Raw genomic sequence first — 17,919 nt, forward strand, 5'->3', positions numbered from 1 at the left:
TCGTCATGACAACAAAATTGTAAAATATATGGATATACCTTTAAACAGAGAAGATAATTAGCAATTTTATCACACTAATATCGTGTCTTGTGGCTATACTTTTGAAACGCAGTGTATTTTATTGTAATGGACTGGCCCCATTCGCTTCCATTGTAAATGCCTTACTGTGACCTTTTAAAAATTTGATATTATTATGAATGGATGTCAAAAACAAATCTTTTTTTTTTAATCATCACTATGCCACAAATGCTGTCAGTTGAGCTAAAATTGTTTAGAAACTGGAACATTCCTGAAATGTCCAATCACAATTATTGCCTTCATGAAAACGTGTCTTTTTTCCTTTTATTTTACTTACCCTTTTTTTCTCTACCATTCTGTTGTGCTCAGTCTAGTTGTTTTTGAATGCAAGAACATGTCTAAACATGTCTAAATATTTTCAATATTTTTCATTAAAAAAAAATTAAATATTTGTTTGCTCATCCCTACTGGAATGCTCAAATTCTTACAACAAAGACATGCATATTGACAGTATTATCTCTGTTTAAAGTAATAATCCCTGTTTTGAACAGGATTTACTAGTTAAACAATTCACTATTCACTGCGTGCCCAAATATTAGGCAAGTGAGTATTCTGATCTTATCATCATTTCCATGCACATTTCCCAACTCCAATCCATATAAACATGAAAGCTTATTGGATTTAATCATTTTCAGGTGGTATGTATTTGTGTAATGAGGGAGGGTGTGGCGAAAGTGACGAACACCTTATATCAAGGTGTGCATAATTATTAGGCAGCTTCATTACCTAAAAAGAGATTTAACTGACACTGAAAAGTCAAATATTGGAAAATGCCTTTCAGATGGATACAACACTCTTGAAATAGCTAAATTATTGAGGCAAGACCACGGGACAATCAAACGGTTTGTTGCAAATAGTCAACTGGGGCGCAAAAAACGCATGGAGAAGAAAAGGCGCAAACTAACTGCAAAAGACTTGAGAAGAATTAAACGTGAAGCTACCAGGAACCCATTATCCTCCAATGCTACCATATTCCATAACTGCAACCTGCCTGGAGTGTCCAGAAGTACAAGGTGTCAAGTGCTCAGAGACATAGTCATGGTCAAGCGAAACATGACCACCACTGAATATATTCACAAGATTGGGCCAAGAAATACTTGAAGAAAGATTTTCAAAGGTCTTATGGACAGTTGAAATGAGTGACTCTTGATGGACCAGATGAATGGGCCCGTGGCTGGATCACTAATGGACACAGGGCACCACTTTGAGTCAGGTGCCAGCAAGGTGGAGGAGGGGTACTGGTATGGGCTGCTATCATTAAGGATGAGGTAGTTGGACCTGCTCTAGTTGAGGATGGACTGAAACTCAACTCTCAAACCTACTTCCAGTTTCTGGAACGTACATTCTTCAAGCAGTGGTACAGGAATAAGTCCTCAGCATTTAAGAAGACCATGATCTTTATGCAGGACAATGCTCCATCACATGCATCCAAGTGCTTCTCTGCTTGGCTAGCCAGCAAGGGCCTCAAAGATGCCCAAATAATGACTTGGCCCCCTTCCTCACCTGACTTAAATCCTATTGAGTACTTGTGGGCCCTTGTCAAACGTGAGATTTACTGTGAGTAAAGACAATACACCTCTTTGAACAGCATTTGGGAGGCTGTGGTTGCTGCTTCAGCGAAAGTTGATCGTAAATAGATCAAGAAGCTGACAGACTCCATGGATGGAAGGCGCATGTTAGTTATTGAAAAAAAGGGTGGCTAAATTGGTCACTGAATATTTTTGAAAGCCCAAAATGTTATTTAATTGTCATTTTGTGTTAATTATTTGTTGCACCTACTCTTAAGAATTGAGAATAAACAATTGAGTTGGGAGAATTTTTTTTTTGTAATTTAGTTGCCTAATAATTGTGCACCTTTATATATTCCCCTGAGAAAGACAAAACTCACTTTTTCTTTGTTAAACATTCAAGTTTGAGGTTCAATAACATTTTGGATTGACTGAGACCATTGTGTTTGTTCAACAATAAAATGAAGGAATACAATTTGCCTAATAGTTGGGTACGCAGCATATAACCATATGAATGAAAAACTATTATATTCAGATCCTTGCAAAAGTATTCAGACCCCTGACCAATTACATCATATTACTGATTTACAAATGGTGAAATGAAATTTCATTCTGTTTGATATTTTATTTTAACACACTGGAACTCAAAATCAATTATTGTTAGATGACATTGGTTTTATGTTGAAAAAACAAACAAACTGAAATATGTTGCTTGCGTAAGTATTCAACCCCTATGCTGTGGAAGCTGCCAGGTTACACCGATGAAAGGAATTGCAATAACGAGGACACAATAACTGGCATCCACCTGTGAATCATTAAAGTTGCAATCACATTTTCGGGATAAAAACCCCATTGTTGAAGGATCATTTGTCAGGCTGTGAATCTATAGGAAAATGAAGACCAAAGAGCATTCCACACAAGTAAATAATATATTCAAATGTTTGGATATCCCAGTGAGCACAGTTGGATCAATAATCAGGAAGTGGATGCTGCACCACACCACCCAGGCACTGCCAAGAAAAGGCCGTCCCTTAAAACTTTGCACTCTAACAAAAAAGGAGACTTGTGACAGAAGCCACAGAGAGGCCAACAATCACTTTGAAGGAGCTACAGAGTTCAGTGGCTGGGAGTGGAGCAATGGTGCACCAGTCAACCATCACAAGAGCACTGCATAATGCTGGCCTGTATGGGAGGGTGGCAGAAAGAAGCTGATACTCCAAAAGTACCATCTGAAAGCACATCTGGAGTTTGTCAGAAAGCATGTGAGTGACCCAGCTGCGTTGTGGGAGAAGGTTTTGTGGTCAGATGAGACAAAGATAGAGCTTTTTGGCCAAAACTCAAAGCGCTATGTGTGGAGCAAACCTAACACTTCCTATGCCTGAAGGATGGTGGTGGCAGCATCATGCTGTGGATATGTTTCTCATCAGCAGGGACTGGGCATCTTGTTAGAATTGAAGGAAGAATGGAGTAAGCATAATATAGGGAAATTGGGAGGAAATTCACCATGACAATGATCAAGAACAAAAAGATCAAAGTCAAAGTCCTGATCTCAATCCTATTGAGAATCTGTGGCACTATTTGAAAATTTTTGTCCACAAGCATCACCCAACCAACCTGGAACAAATTTTCCAAGAAGAATGGGCCAAAATCACTTTGTCACTGTGTGCAAAGCTGGTACAAGCTGGCCCAAAAGACTTGCTTGACCAAATATTTATGTGTGGGGATTGGATGCTTATGCAAGCAAGATATTTAAATTTTTTTTTTTTTTTTTTCATAAATGTATTCCCCCAGGATAGTTGGATACATGACTCTTTCCAAATCACAATATAAAAGACAAACTTTGGGGGGTTGTTTGTTTTTTCTTTAATGAAAGGAATAATTCACCCAAAAATGTTAATTCTCAAAAAAAACTGTGTCACCTTATAATAATTGATTTTGAGTTTCAGTGTTTTAAAATAAAATATCAATCAGAATTTGTAATTCGGTATAATGAGAGATTTGGTCAGGGGTCTAAATACTTACATATATATGTGTGTGTGTGTATGTACATACTGTATATGTGTATATACTGGCAGTATATATATATATATATATATATATACAGTGAGGAAAATAAGTATTTGAACACCCTGCTATTTTGCAAGTTCTCCCACTTAGAAATCATGGAGGGGTCTGAAATTGTCATCGTAGGTGCATGTCCACTGTGAGAGACATAATCTAAAAAAAAATCCAGAAATCACAATGTATGATTTTTTAACTATTTATTTGTATGATACAGCTGCAAATAAGTATTTGAACACCTGAGAAAATCAATGTTAATATTTGGTACAGTAGCCTTTGTTTGCAATTACAGAGGTCAAACGTTTCCTGTAGTTTTTCACCAGGTTTGCACACACTGCAGGAGGGATTTTGGCCCACTCCTCCACACAGATCTTCTCTAGATCAGTCAGGTTTCTGGGCTGTCGCTGAGAAACACAGAGTTTGAGCTCCCTCCAAAGATTCTCTATTGGGTTTAGGTCTGGAGACTGGCTAGGCCACGCCAGAACCTTGATATGCTTCTTACAGAGCCACTCCTTGGTTATCTTGGCTGTGTGCTTCGGGTCATTGTCATGTTGGAAGACCCAGCCTCGACCCATCTTCAATGCTCTAACTGAGGGAAGGAGGTTGTTCCCCAAAATCTCGCAATACATGGCCCCGGTCACCCTCTCCTTAATACAGTGCAGTCGCCCTGTCCCATGTGCAGAAAAACACCCCCAAAGCATGATGCTACCACCCCCATGCTTCACAGTAGGGATGGTGTTCTTGGGATGGTACTCATCATTCTTCTTCCTCCAAACACGGTTAGTGGAATTATGACCAAAAAGTTCTATTTTGGTCTCATCTGACCACATGACTTTCTCCCATGACTCCTCTGGATCATCCAAATGGTCATTGGCAAACTTAAGACGGGCCTTGACATGTGCTGGTTTAAGCAGGGGAACCTTCCGTGCCATGCATGATTTCAAACCGTGACGTCTTAGTGTATTACCAACAGTAACCTTGGAAACGGTGGTCCCAGCTCTTTTCAGGTCATTGACCAGCTCCTCCCATGTAGTTCTGGGCTGATTTCTCACCTTTCTTAGGATCATTGAGACCCCACGAGGTGAGATCTTGCATGGAGCCCCAGTCCGAGGGAGATTGACAGTCATGTTTAGCTTCTTCCATTTTCTAATGATTGCTCCAACAGTGGACCCTTTTTCACCAAGCTGCTTGGCAATTTCCCGTAGCCCTTTCCAGCCTTGTGGAGGTGTACAATTTTGTCTCTAGTGTTTTTGGACAGCTCTTTGGTCTTGGCCATGTTAGTAGTTGGATTCTTACTGATTGTATGGGGTGGACAGGTGTCTTTATGCAGCTAACGACCTCAAACAGGTGCATCTAATTTAGGATAATAAATGGAGTGGAGGTGGACATTTTAAAGGCAGACTAACAGGTCTTTGAGGGTCAGAATTCTAGCTGATAGACAGGTGTTCAAATACTTATTTGCAGCTGTATCATACAAATAAATAGTTAAAAAATCATACATTGTGATTTCTGGATTTTTTTTTAGATTATGTCTCTCACAGTGGACATGCACCTACGATGACAATTTCAGACCCCTCCATGATTTCCAAGTGGGAGAACATGCAAAATAGCAGGGTGTTCAAATACTTATTTTCCTCACTGTGTATGTATGTATATATATATATATATATATATATATATATATATATATATATATATATATATATATATATATATATATATATACTATACACTCACACTCACCTAAAGGATTATTAGGAACACCTGTTCAATTTCTCATTAATGCAATTATCTAATCAACCCAATCACATGGCAGTTGCTTCAATGCATTTAGGGGTGTGGTCCTGGTCAAGACAATTTCCTGAACTCCAAACTGAATGTCAGAATGGGAAAGAAAGGTGATTTAAGCAATTTTGAGCGTGGCATGGTTGTTGGTGCCAGACGGGCCGGTCTGAGTATTTCACAATCTGCTCAGTTACTGGGATTTTCACACACAACCATTTCTAGGGTTTACAAAGAATGGTGTGAAAAGGGAAAAACATCCAGTATGCGGCAGTCCTGTGGGCGAAAATGCCTTGTTGATGCTAGAGGTCAGAGGAGAATGGAACGACTGATTCAAGCTGATAGAAGAGCAACTTTGCCTGAAATAACCACTCGTTACAACCGAGGTATGCAGCAAAGCATTTGTGAAGCCACAACACGCACAACCTTGAGGCGGATGGGCTACAACAGCAGAAGACCCCACCGGCTACCACTCATCTCCACTACAAATAGGAAAAAGAGGCTACAATTTTCAAGAGCTCACCAAAATTGGACAGTTGATGACTGGAAAAATGTTGCCTGGTCTGATGAGTCTCGATTTCTGTTGAGACATTCAGATGGTAGAGTCAGAATTTGGCGTAAACAGAATGAGAACATGGATCCGTCATGCCTTGTTACCACTGTGCAGGCTGGTGGTGGTGGTGTAATGGTGTGGGGATGTTTTCTTGGCACACTTTAGGCCCCTTAGTGCCAATTGGGCATCGTTTAAATGCCACGGCCTACCTGAGCATTGTTTCTGACCATGTCCATCCCTTTATGGCCACCATGTACCCATCCTCTGATGGCTACTTCCAGCAGGATAATGCACCATGTCACAAAGCTCGAATCATTTCAAATTGGTTTCTTGAACATGACAATGAGTTCACTGTACTAAAATGGCCCCCACAGTCACCAGATCTCAACCCAATAGAGCATCTTTGGGATGTGGTGGAACGGGAGCTTCGTGCCCTGGATGTGCATCCCACAAATCTCCATCAACTGCAAGATGCTATCCTATCAATATGGGCCAACATTTCTAAATAATGCTTTCAGCACCTTGTTGAATCAATGCCACGTAGAATTAAGGCAGTTCTGAAGGCGAAAGGGGGTCAAATACAGTATTAGTATGGTGTTCCTAATAATCCTTTAGGTGTGTGTGTGTATATATATATATATATACACACACACACACACACACACACACACACACATATATATGTGTGTGTGTGTATATCTATATATATATATATATATATATATATACACACACACACATATATACTGGCAGCCAAAAGTTTGGAATAATGTACAGATTTTGCTGTTTCAGATGGAAATTGGTTCTTTAATTCACCAAAATGACATTCAACTGATAACGAAGTATAGTGTAATGTGGGTTTAAGGGAAAAGAGGAGGCGAGAATCGGCTTGACAATTCGATAAATTCTACACTTATAATAATAGTTTTAATAATGAACTGAACGGAAAACACACAAACATATACACAGAGCAGCTGCATGTCATTCTCTCTCTCTCCCTTTAACCAACGTCACCAGCCAACCTTATCCCTTGTGCGCCCCCATCAGGCTGATTGGGGACCGGGCATGCGTGGTTCCAGCCCGGCCCCACCCTCCTCCACTCTACATATAGTACTTTACATGACCCAATTTCCAGCAGGCATCACTCCAACACCTTATCCTTGAGTAATCATGCTAATTTGGTACTAGAAAAATCACTTGCCATTATATCAAACACAGTTGAAAGTAATTTGGCTTGTTAAATGAAGCTTAACATTGTATTTGTGTTTGTTTTTGAGTTGCCACAGTATGCATTAAACTGGCATGTCTTAAGGTCAATATTTGCTCAAAAATGGCAAAAAAGAAACTGCTTTCTCTAGAATCTCATCAGTAAATCATTGTTTTGAGGAATGAAGGCTATAGAATGCTTGAAATTGCAAAAAAACTGAAGATTTCACATAAAGGTGTACACTACAGTTTTTAAAGACAAATTATAACTGGCTCTAACAAGGACAGAAAGAGACGTGGAAGTCCAGATGTACAACTAAACAAGAGGATAAGTACATCAGAGTCTCTAGTTTGAGAAATAGACACCTCACATGTGACAGCTTCATTGAATTCTACCCACTCAACACCAGTTTCATGTACAACAGTAAAGAGAAGACTCAGGAGGCCTTATGGGAAGAATTGCAAAGAAAAAGCCACTTTTGAAACAGAAAAACAAAAAGCAAAAGATTAGAGTGGGTAAAGAAACACAGACATTGGACAACAGGTAGTTCAAAAAGTGTGTTATGGATCTTAACCCCATTGAGCTTTTGTGGGATCAGCTAGACCGTAAGGTGCGTGTGAAGTGTGCGACAAGTCATCTATGGCAAGTGCTACAGGAAGCGTGGGGTGAAATGTCACCTGAGTATCTGGACAAACTGACAGCTAAAATGCCAAGGATCTGCAAAGCTTTCGTTGCTGCACGTGGAGGATTTTTTTATGAGAACTCCTTGAAGTAGTTTAAGAAGTTCTGAATTTTTTTATTTGTTTATTTTAATAATTATTTTTCAAATTATTAATGTCCTGACTATACATTGTGATCAGTTGAATACCACGTTAGTCAATAAAAGTACCAATTTCTTTTCGCCATAAGAGCAAAATCTGTACATTATTCCAAACTTTTGCATATAAACATCACATGCATGTTTTAGTAGTATATTTACTATCTATGTGTGTGTGAATGTTTCAAATGAGCATGCATATGTGTTGCTATGGCAATGCCAGTGTCTTTGATAATGCATACACACAGATACAGTTTATCATGTCCTTCTATTGTGCATTAGTCGCATACTCTGCCCATCTCCATGTGTATGTGATCCCAATGCTGAGCAGCACAAATGTGCCCAGACTGGTTGCCATAGTAAAGAACGTGATATGAAAACTGTTGCTGGTATTGCCTGAGAGACGGAGGAGTGTGGGAGGGGTCACCGCAAGTCTCACCGTTCCTCATTTGTAGTCTGTGCGTTTAATGAGGGAGAATGAGAGATTCACACCTATGGGCATAGATTTCCCTGCATCCTCACAACGCATGAATTTAAATGCTCTGCTTGGATGTAAAATGTAGACAGTGAACTCTCAGCAATGGAAAGCATGTGAGCACCAATAAATCAAGTATATTTAAGTGTGTGTTTGAGAAAGGGAGAGGAATTGGCAACTTTTCAGCCTATATTTTACTGTGAAAATCAAGGATGGTGCATAAATGTTTATTTTGGGCTATATTCACTAGGTTTTCTTTTTGAAGCTCCCTGATTTTACAGGGATAATTTGCCCAAAAATGAAAGGTCTGTCATAATTTACTCACTCTCATGATGTGACTTTCCGTGGAACACAAAAGGAGATTTTAGGCAGAATGCAACATAATAAAAGGCCAGAGGTCATTTTCAATCCTGAAGAATACAATTTTATGTTTGTGGGTTGGAAATGTGAGTGTCATATTAAACTTCTCCTCTGGTTTCCCCCTCAGCCTGAGAACTTGCTGTTGGCCAGTAAGATGAAAGGTGCTGCAGTGAAACTGGCTGATTTTGGGCTGGCCATCGAGGTGCAGGGAGACCAGCAGGCCTGGTTTGGTAAACATCTCTCTGACTCTACATCTCACACATGCACAAACCTGTAGACTTATTCTTGTGTGGACCTCCCAAAGACTTATATTGTTGTTTAGATTTAGCAAATTATTATTACTACACCACAACCCTACCCCTTAAGCCCCAAGTGTACTTCGGTCAGACCCAAATGCTAGGAGTCTGCTCAGGAGGCGTTACACAAATTTCATCTTCAGCAGAGTGCTGGAGCATTGAACATGTGCGGCCTGATTTTTCAAACCACGTGTGTGCCTGTAATTATTTGCACTATTTTGTGGGTCCACAAGGTGGCAACACTCACAGTTGAGCCATTGCTGTCACAAAGAAGCACTAGATGTTTCGCCGCTTAAGATCAAGAGACAAAGGTGTAAACAACAGCGGAGGTGGATGTAAAAAAAAATATGTGTGTGAAGACGACAGGAGATACCTGCATTTGAATAACTCGAGGCTCAAGGGATGGAGACAACAGTATGTGTCTAATCTCCTGAAGAGAAAGAATCCAGTATCTCGTAACAGTGCCAACCACCTGTGTATGTGGGCACAGTCAAATGAAGTGTACTTTGAAAGGCTGAGCGTTTGACTGTATGCAGATGATAAGTGTCCACATCAAAACCTAAGTATAATTTGGACTTTGGACTCATTCTGTCATTTTCTGATATGAACAGTATTTTTACAGCTGCTTTCCTGTACAATACTCATCACCATTATGGATTTCAAGTCACTGCTGTGGTTGCTAAGTTGTTCAGAGTGGTTTTTAGTGTATTGCTAGATGGTTACTAGGGTGTACTGGTTCACCCATGGTGTTGAGGTTGTCAGAGTGGTTTTTAGTGCTTCTTACTCTATACATGTTTCTATACATTTGCTAACAAGTTTTGGGTAGTGAAAAAAGAGACTATTTCTAAGTCTAAGAATATTCCGGGTTTAATACAAGTTAAGCTCAAACGACAGCATTTTTGGCATAATGTTGATTATCAAAAAAAAAATTTAACTTGCCTTTTCTTTCAAAAAAAGCAACATTCTGGGTTACAGTGAGGCACTTACTATAGAAGTGAATGAGGGTAAATTATTGAATGTTAAAATACTTGTATTTCAAATAGCCACAAGACATAAACATTCTGCATGTTAGCATGATTTTAACATGATATTAATCTCTAACCAAGCTTTTCTGTTTAAAGTTCTTGCCAACTTTACAGCTTAGATGCCATGACGATGTCAACAAACCTTAAAACTATAAATTGACTAAGAATGATGAAATAATTTTATAAAATTATAAGCTTCACATTTCTGCCTTTTAAACCTTCCAAAAATTGGACCAATTTACTTCCATTTTAATTACCTCACTGTAAACTACATTTTTGCTTTATATTTATTTTTTAAAGAAATACTCAGCGAGTATTAACACTGACTACCACCCCTGGATTCGTGACTTCGAATCCAGGGCATGCTGTGTGACTCCAGCCAGGTCTCCTAAGCAACCAAATTGGCCCGGTTGCTAGGGAGGGAAGAGTCTTATGGGGTAAACTCCTCGTGGTCACGATTAGGGTTTCTTGTTCTCAGTGGGGCACGTGACAAGTTGTGCGTGGATCGCGGAGAGTAGCATGAGCCTCCACATGAAGAGTTTCTGCAGTGTCATGCACAACAAGCCACGTGATAAAATGTTCGAATTGACTGTCTCAGAAGCAGAGGCAACTGAGACTTGTACTCCGCCACCCGGATAGAGGGGAGTAACCGTGCCACGACAAGGACCTTCTAAGTAGTGGGCTTTCAAAATTGGGAGAAAAGGGGATCAAATAAAATAAAGAAATTAAGTTTTAAATTTTGTGGTAATCAATATTATGCCACAAATTATGTTGATTGAACTTAACTTGTATTGAACCCAGAATATTCCTTTAACAGATTCTGGTACGTACATACGGCAATTTAAGATATTTTTTTTGCCTGTATTATCATCAACCAGACAAAAAAACATCTGAAGTCTGACTTGGACATCTGGCTTAGAAAAATAATTGGATACCTTTCTTCAACAAGCTGCACAATTTTAGATAGCAATCATGACTGAAGCACAAATGAATTGTAAGAATATGTACAATATGCATTTTTAAAAACTCTGTTGGCTAATAGTAATAGTGAAGTTTGCTCTAGCAAATAACACATTATTGACCCATTTACAAAAAATAAAAAAATATTTATGTTGACCGTCATCACAAGTGTGATTTTAGAGGGCCTAGTATATTTGTGAGGACTGTTTTGCAATTTGGTCCTCATAAGTATAACCAAACAAGTACACATACTAGACACACAACAGGGCTGGTTCTCTCTCGTAATGTTATTTCAGTTTATCTTAAAAGGATGTTAGGACATTTTCCGCTCCATTACCTCTGGTCTAAAGTGGAATGGAATGACTGTAAAGGCTTATTTGCTGGCTGTGCTAAATGCCATTCTTAACCCATTTCATGTTAAGCTTTCATGCATCTTTTTCTGTCTGTGTGTGAAAAAACCCTTTAGCTTCATGTAAAAGTCTCCTTCCATGCCTTACTGGAAAAACATTTATCAAGAGAGCGTCAGACAGGGTTCTCTCAGGCCCTGTGGCCCTCTACTGGCTGCTAGTCATTTCTGCTGCCTCAGTAGTTTAAAATATTGATTATATTTTGATTATGAATATTGATGAGGTGAACTTTTTCAAGGCATGGACCACTTGGTTGATAGAGAGAGATGGGTATAAAGCAGCGAGCACCCGTTACATATATTGGATAATTGTATTTATTTATTTTTTTATAAAAATATATAATAAAAAAATGGATTTAGTACCATATTAATGCATTTACATACTTGTATTATGATGCTTGCATTGCAAAGCCATTAAGCCATTATTGATGTACAGTGCCATATTTGTACATTAGATTTTAGTTTTTAGAATTATAATGTATTAATAATATATTAGTATTTAATTTTTGTTTAATGCATTTTCATTTTTAACAAAAAATTATTTGATAACTTTACAAAGAATAGTTTGAGAAGCAATGATTGGTGGACCCTCTGGGGATCGAAGAGCCTCTGTTAAAGACCCCCGATCTTGAGGTAAATTGGTTATAGGTTATGCTGAGTTTGCTCGAAGAAGAAGAGCAAACCATTGGTTAGAATAATGGTGGTAAATTCATGTGTACGAGTTAAATTAATGGATAGTGTCCACTGTCGAGTTATTTTACCACAGTGGGCTTCCAAAGCCCAGCAGCTGTTTCTAAAACCTGCCTATTTCTAGCACATGAAGTCCTCTGGCAGCATATCTTGGTACACACCTTGTTGGCTTTGTATGACTCTGGCGTAGCAAGACATCCACCCATCCATCATACCGTCCTTCCACACACACGCACTTGAAATGATTAACATTTTAGTGAATACTAATTGGATAAGCTACATGGCCTACAGGGTCAACATATCATGTACACTTTATACAAGTCTCTGTGTACAGAATGGGCAGTGAGCTGTAGATTTTAAACTTTTGTTGTTATTTTGAAACAGGTTTTGCCGGCACACCTGGTTATCTTTCTCCTGAGGTCTTGAGGAAGGACCCTTACGGCAAACCTGTGGATATCTGGGCCTGTGGTGAGTCTTCAATAAGGCCTTTAATCATCGCTATCAATCATTAAAATGCTTTTGTTCCAAAATGACACTCCACGATTTTTATTTTGCCCATCAAATATATTCTGATTGGCTTTGATTTTTTTTTTCACCTCATTCAGTATTTTACTTTTAGTAAGCACAAAAAAAAATGACTTAAAAATGCACATCTAAAATTTTCTGGGAATGCATGGCTAGTTAGAAGTGTTAATTTGTCAATTGTCTATTTGCTGTTCTGTTGGTGGCTAGTAGGCATTCCTACTTGCTCATGTCGCCTCAGAGCTCCAACTCTTATTCAAAATGCTGCAAATTGCTGTCAGTTTGAACACCGCTTTATAGACCCGTTTTACACCTGGTATTAAGACTTGTCTTGGGGGATCTGGTCACAAGTGGTAAGCTTTAAAGACAGGTTTAAAAGGAGATTCCATACGTTTTATGATCGGATCACAAAAAACAAATATGGAGGTAGTCAAAAAGGGATGCGACCACATCGCATTTGAGGTGCAAACGCCAATCCATCTGGAAAGCATCCAGGACAGCGGTAAGGCATCACCTGTCAATCAACCACTGAGATACAACAAGAGTTTAAAGTTTACCATTAGCGGCTTTATAAGGAATCAGATCTTTCTCTGTGTGTCTGACTTAAACATGAAGGAACACAGATGACAAGAACACACATCTGAAGCTCAGGTTACCACAGGTACTCTACTAAAACAATGGATCAATCTACTCGAAATGTTGCATTAGTGAATATATTGAATTTCACCTGCATCTGGGAGAAACAGCACAACGGTTTCATTCATGCTTGCTTTGTTTTTTATGACTTTTTCACGGTTTAGTATCATGCAGTAACACACTGACATGTTGATTGATGTATGTCATCATGAAATCAAAGACCCTCCCCTCAAAATCCAATCACAAGTGGTCACAGGAGACGCATTTAAGTGACCAGGTGTAAACAGCGATGTATCTTGCCTGACCACATGGGATCGGATCACCCAATACCAGGTGTAAATGGGGTCATAGTAAATCTTTTCTTTTGTCCTCAGGTGTAATCCTATACATTCTACTGGTGGGTTACCCTCCATTTTGGGATGAAGATCAGCACAAGTTATACCAGCAGATCAAGGCAGGAGCTTATGATGTAAGTACAGCTGTCACCCAGTGTAGCCGCTCAAAGTTTAGTCCAGCCATTCCAAAATCCCCTCAATCTGATTGGTCTTTCAATTTACCATTAGGTCTTTCTACTGGGGCGTTGACTAAAAGCATAAAACGATCTTTGCCCTCCACATTTTCTGTGGCCATATTTTGAAGCAACGTTATACTTATTATGTTTCTAATTGGTCCTGTCTCCAATGAACTTGTAAAGCTTTTTCATAAATCAATCTAGTAAGACTTGTTTTATTTTAGATGACACATCACAAGGTGCTACAATACACCCTTATTAATGATCACTGGAATTTCCCAGCAGGATACTGTAAAATAACATACTGTGAACATTCGTGATTTCACTTGGAATAGAATTTAACAGACTTTTCAAGAAATTAAATTTAAGGCAGTAATTGGCCAAGAGAGAAATACGATCAATCATTAATTAATGAATGTTGAACTGAATACCAAGGGTCCTATTTTAGCGCTATGAAATACGTCATACATGCAAAGTCAGTGGGCATGGCCATGAAGTGATATTTTGTGCAAGCATGCACTAAGTCTAAGGGAGTGCCTAAACTGCATGCACAAAGTGCTGGGTCAAGTGCAGTTTAATTCGGAGGTTTATCTCTGGTTATTGCGCCATCTGCATCCTATTAAATAGTCCATTCCCTGCCAAGAAAAGTCAATATAAATGAAGACTTTTCAAACCCAATCATAAAACTGCATAAATCATGTAATGCTCCAGAATGCAATGTATTTGATGTATGTTCTCTATAGACCTCTCTGGGACTGTTAGCAATCTTCCTGCTCGCCCATGTCTCACCTGCTTCTCTCCCATTGTTCATTGTTTTGTAATGTATATTTGATAGTTCTTTCTTCATTTAATATTTTATGTTTAATTTCTCTACAGCGTCCTTGAGCGCTATACAAAATATCGTTATTTTCTATTAAATATAAGTAAACTATTTATATAAAATAAAGTAACTAATATTATAATTTATATTATTAATCATATTGATTTACTGAATCACGAATCATGACTAGTGTTATAAGTATAATCGATTGCTCTTTGAGATCATCTGCTGGTGGAATCCGCAAACTGCAAATGCATGAAATGAGTTTACACTTTTTCAAACGTCTTAGCGCAGTGACATTTTTCTCAGGAAAATTGCTAATTGCACTTGTGCCTCTTCATGAACAAACAGTGGTCCCACAGTTTGCACACATACACCCACAGATAGCGCAAATGCTCCCACCCATGGCTTTGCACTGGCATGAAAATTGTGCTTGGAATAAACACTTTCACAAAAATTTTATAAACTTGGTGCATGGTCGTTGAGCATAGCACGGTCATGAAAATAAACCCCCTAAACTCAATAATAAAAAATAATAGTTCCTACTTCAATTGCACTGCAAAAATTTTGAATACAAATTAATACAAATAATAGTAATAATAATAAAACAAAACATTTCCAATGAATACCTGTCTTTCTTGTAACCTGATCTAAACATTCTTAGAACAAGAAATTCACCTGATAACAAAACTGTTTAATCAGAAGAATCAGAATGATTTATTTTCAAGTATGCGTACACACACACACAAGGAATTTGTTTTGGTGACAGAAGCTTCCACTGCACAGAGAACAACAACAACAGATAATACATTTAAGTAAAAATAAGTTAATTAAATATATACTGTATTTAGTTATAATTGCAACAGATGCTCGGTATGGTCCCAATGTCTGGGTAATTTCTGATTGGGTGCAATTTTGAGCTACTGGTGCTGTTATTGATTATGTCAGGCCCTCCCTGACGCATTGCAGAGAGATGGGCTCTGGTTAGAAACAACCACCTTGTCCCAGAATGTCTATGCTTGTTGTTTACATTTGTGTGTGCGCGTGCGCTATTTTTAAGTTTTTAAATGTCTATCAATTGCTTTACAATTTGTAGTTATCAAAGTCTTGAATATTCGGACATATGTGGCAGGACATGTTGTGAATGAGTGCCCTAGATTGGCGTTCATTCATAAAAATGTATGTGACAAATAAAAGGAAAGAGATTATATAACTCCTGTAGCCTTGTGAAAATGGAGCAAAGGCTCTTTTTCACTGTCTGGTGGAGGGGGTTTTGGTGGTCATAAACTTAGAGACAGGACTAGGCCGTTAGCCTAAGAATGAGCATTACGTTTTATTACTCAAAAACTGTATATACTTCGGCTGTCAATTTATGGCTTTTATTCTCCTACCAGTGGAGCAATGTAAGCTTGAAGTACAACCTTCATGTTTCAGCGTTTATGCGCAAGATGCTGAAAGCCAGTAAAATGTGACACAATCACAGTGAGATGCTACAAAAGCTATTTGGTTATATATTAAATAATTTTTATTATTATATATTGATCTTAATTTAGGGGACTTTCTCAGCAAATACTGGTATATGCAATTAAATGTGATTTATTTTTTTTTATTAATCAGCATCTCATGCAAGTAATTTGATTAAGAATCAAATCAGTTGATAGCCATAGTATATACCATTATCATCATCATCATCATCATAAAATCATCATACTGGAGTGGTGGTGGCGTAGTGGCTAAAGCACAGGGCTGTTAATCAGAAGGTCACAGGTTCTAACCTCACAGCCACCACCATTGTGTCCTTGAGCAAGGCACTTAACTCCAGGTTGCTCCGGGGGGATTGTCCCTGTAATAATTGCACTGTAAGTCGCTTTGGATAAAAGCGTCTGCCAAATGCATAAATGTAAATGTAAATGTAATAAAATAATTTTTGCTCTAATTCAAAGAAATAATGGTCAATTTATTTATTTATTTATTTTAGTAACTGTAACTGTATTTGGATACTCCAGTGAAGTATTTCACAAATGAAATATACGTTGTCTCATTTTATTAATTTTTTTATTTTATTTGGAAGTTTATTGACGCAAACATTTTTCATAGCAAAGTGCAAAAACAGCTTAACATGATACTATAAAACTTGGTTTTCAAACTAAAGACTTAAAACTGTAAAAACGAATACTGATATGCGGATGAGGCTAAATTCTTATTGGATGAGTAACGTTCAAAAATAGTTGCTCAAACATACGATATACGAACACCTGTGATCAATGGACCCTTTTCAAATTTTTGCATACCCATTTGCTCCAAACCCCGTCATAGCGATGTTAACTTTTTAAAAATGAATACAAAGTATAGCAAGTGTAAACAAGTTCATTCTGCCCATTTTATATTTTGCATAACAACACCCTCAAAAATGAGTTCCTCTCGGTTTGTTTGGGTTACGTCCTGCTCTGTATTTTCGCATTACTCTGTGTTTCTTCATCATTTACTCGGGGCGGCTGTGGGTCAGGTGGTAGAGCGGGTCGGCCACTAAGTGCAAGGTTAGTTGTTCGATTCCCGGCCCACATGACTCAACATGCCGAAGTGTCCTTGGGCAACCTCGGCTAGACACTGAACCCCAAATTGCTCCCAATGGCAGGCTAGCACATTGGCAATGGCAGCTCTGCCGTAATTGGTGAGTGTGAGTGTGTGAATGGAACACAGTGTAAATCGCTTTGGTAACCACTAAGGTTAAAAAAAAGGCTCTAAATAAGTGCAGACCATTTACATTCACTCATGTAAATACCATAAAATACCATCCTGCCCACTAATAGCTGCACAAAACAATCTACTTATATAAAAGTAGTCAATATTCAGTATGGCAAAATCTGTTTCCGAGCACACGTTTCTTCCCTCGCACGACATGTTCCACCTAATTCACCTTATTAGCAGCAGAACCACAGTTGAGCCAAATTGAGATAGCTTCCATCATGCGACCACAATCAATAAGGTGCAGTCTTATTCTCTTGTGTCTCTTCATCCATAACCAGATTCTGTCTCTTTCCACTTTCCAGCCACGTGCTCATGTTTGGATGCACCGTTTGCAATCCGTAGTGTCCGTCTTTGCTGAAGCAGCTCACAGCGGTGGAAAAAAGCCCCACCCTTGACATGTAGTAACAGTGCCCTAAGCCAAAAGGGCTTATGAGCACCTGCAGTGTTTCTAAGTACCATCCACA

General features: G+C 38.5%; 1 protein-coding gene across 15 annotated transcripts in view; it reads left to right on the top strand.

Annotated features, from left to right (window-relative positions):
* LOC127633455 (calcium/calmodulin-dependent protein kinase type II subunit gamma-like) overlaps positions 1–17,919 on the top strand; it is a 117,716-nt gene that overhangs the window by 67,862 nt on the left and 31,935 nt on the right. For all 15 annotated transcript variants that reach the window (XM_052112556.1, XM_052112562.1, XM_052112566.1 and 12 more), the window contains exons 7-9: positions 8,969–9,071; positions 12,603–12,686; positions 13,751–13,845. In XM_052112556.1, the coding sequence (XP_051968516.1) occupies positions 8,969–9,071; positions 12,603–12,686; positions 13,751–13,845 (282 nt within the window). The remainder of the gene's footprint in view (positions 1–8,968; positions 9,072–12,602; positions 12,687–13,750; positions 13,846–17,919) is intronic.

The sequence above is a fragment of the Xyrauchen texanus genome, chromosome 40 (assembly GCF_025860055.1).
Source record: "Xyrauchen texanus isolate HMW12.3.18 chromosome 40, RBS_HiC_50CHRs, whole genome shotgun sequence".
NCBI lineage: Eukaryota > Metazoa > Chordata > Actinopteri > Cypriniformes > Catostomidae > Xyrauchen > Xyrauchen texanus.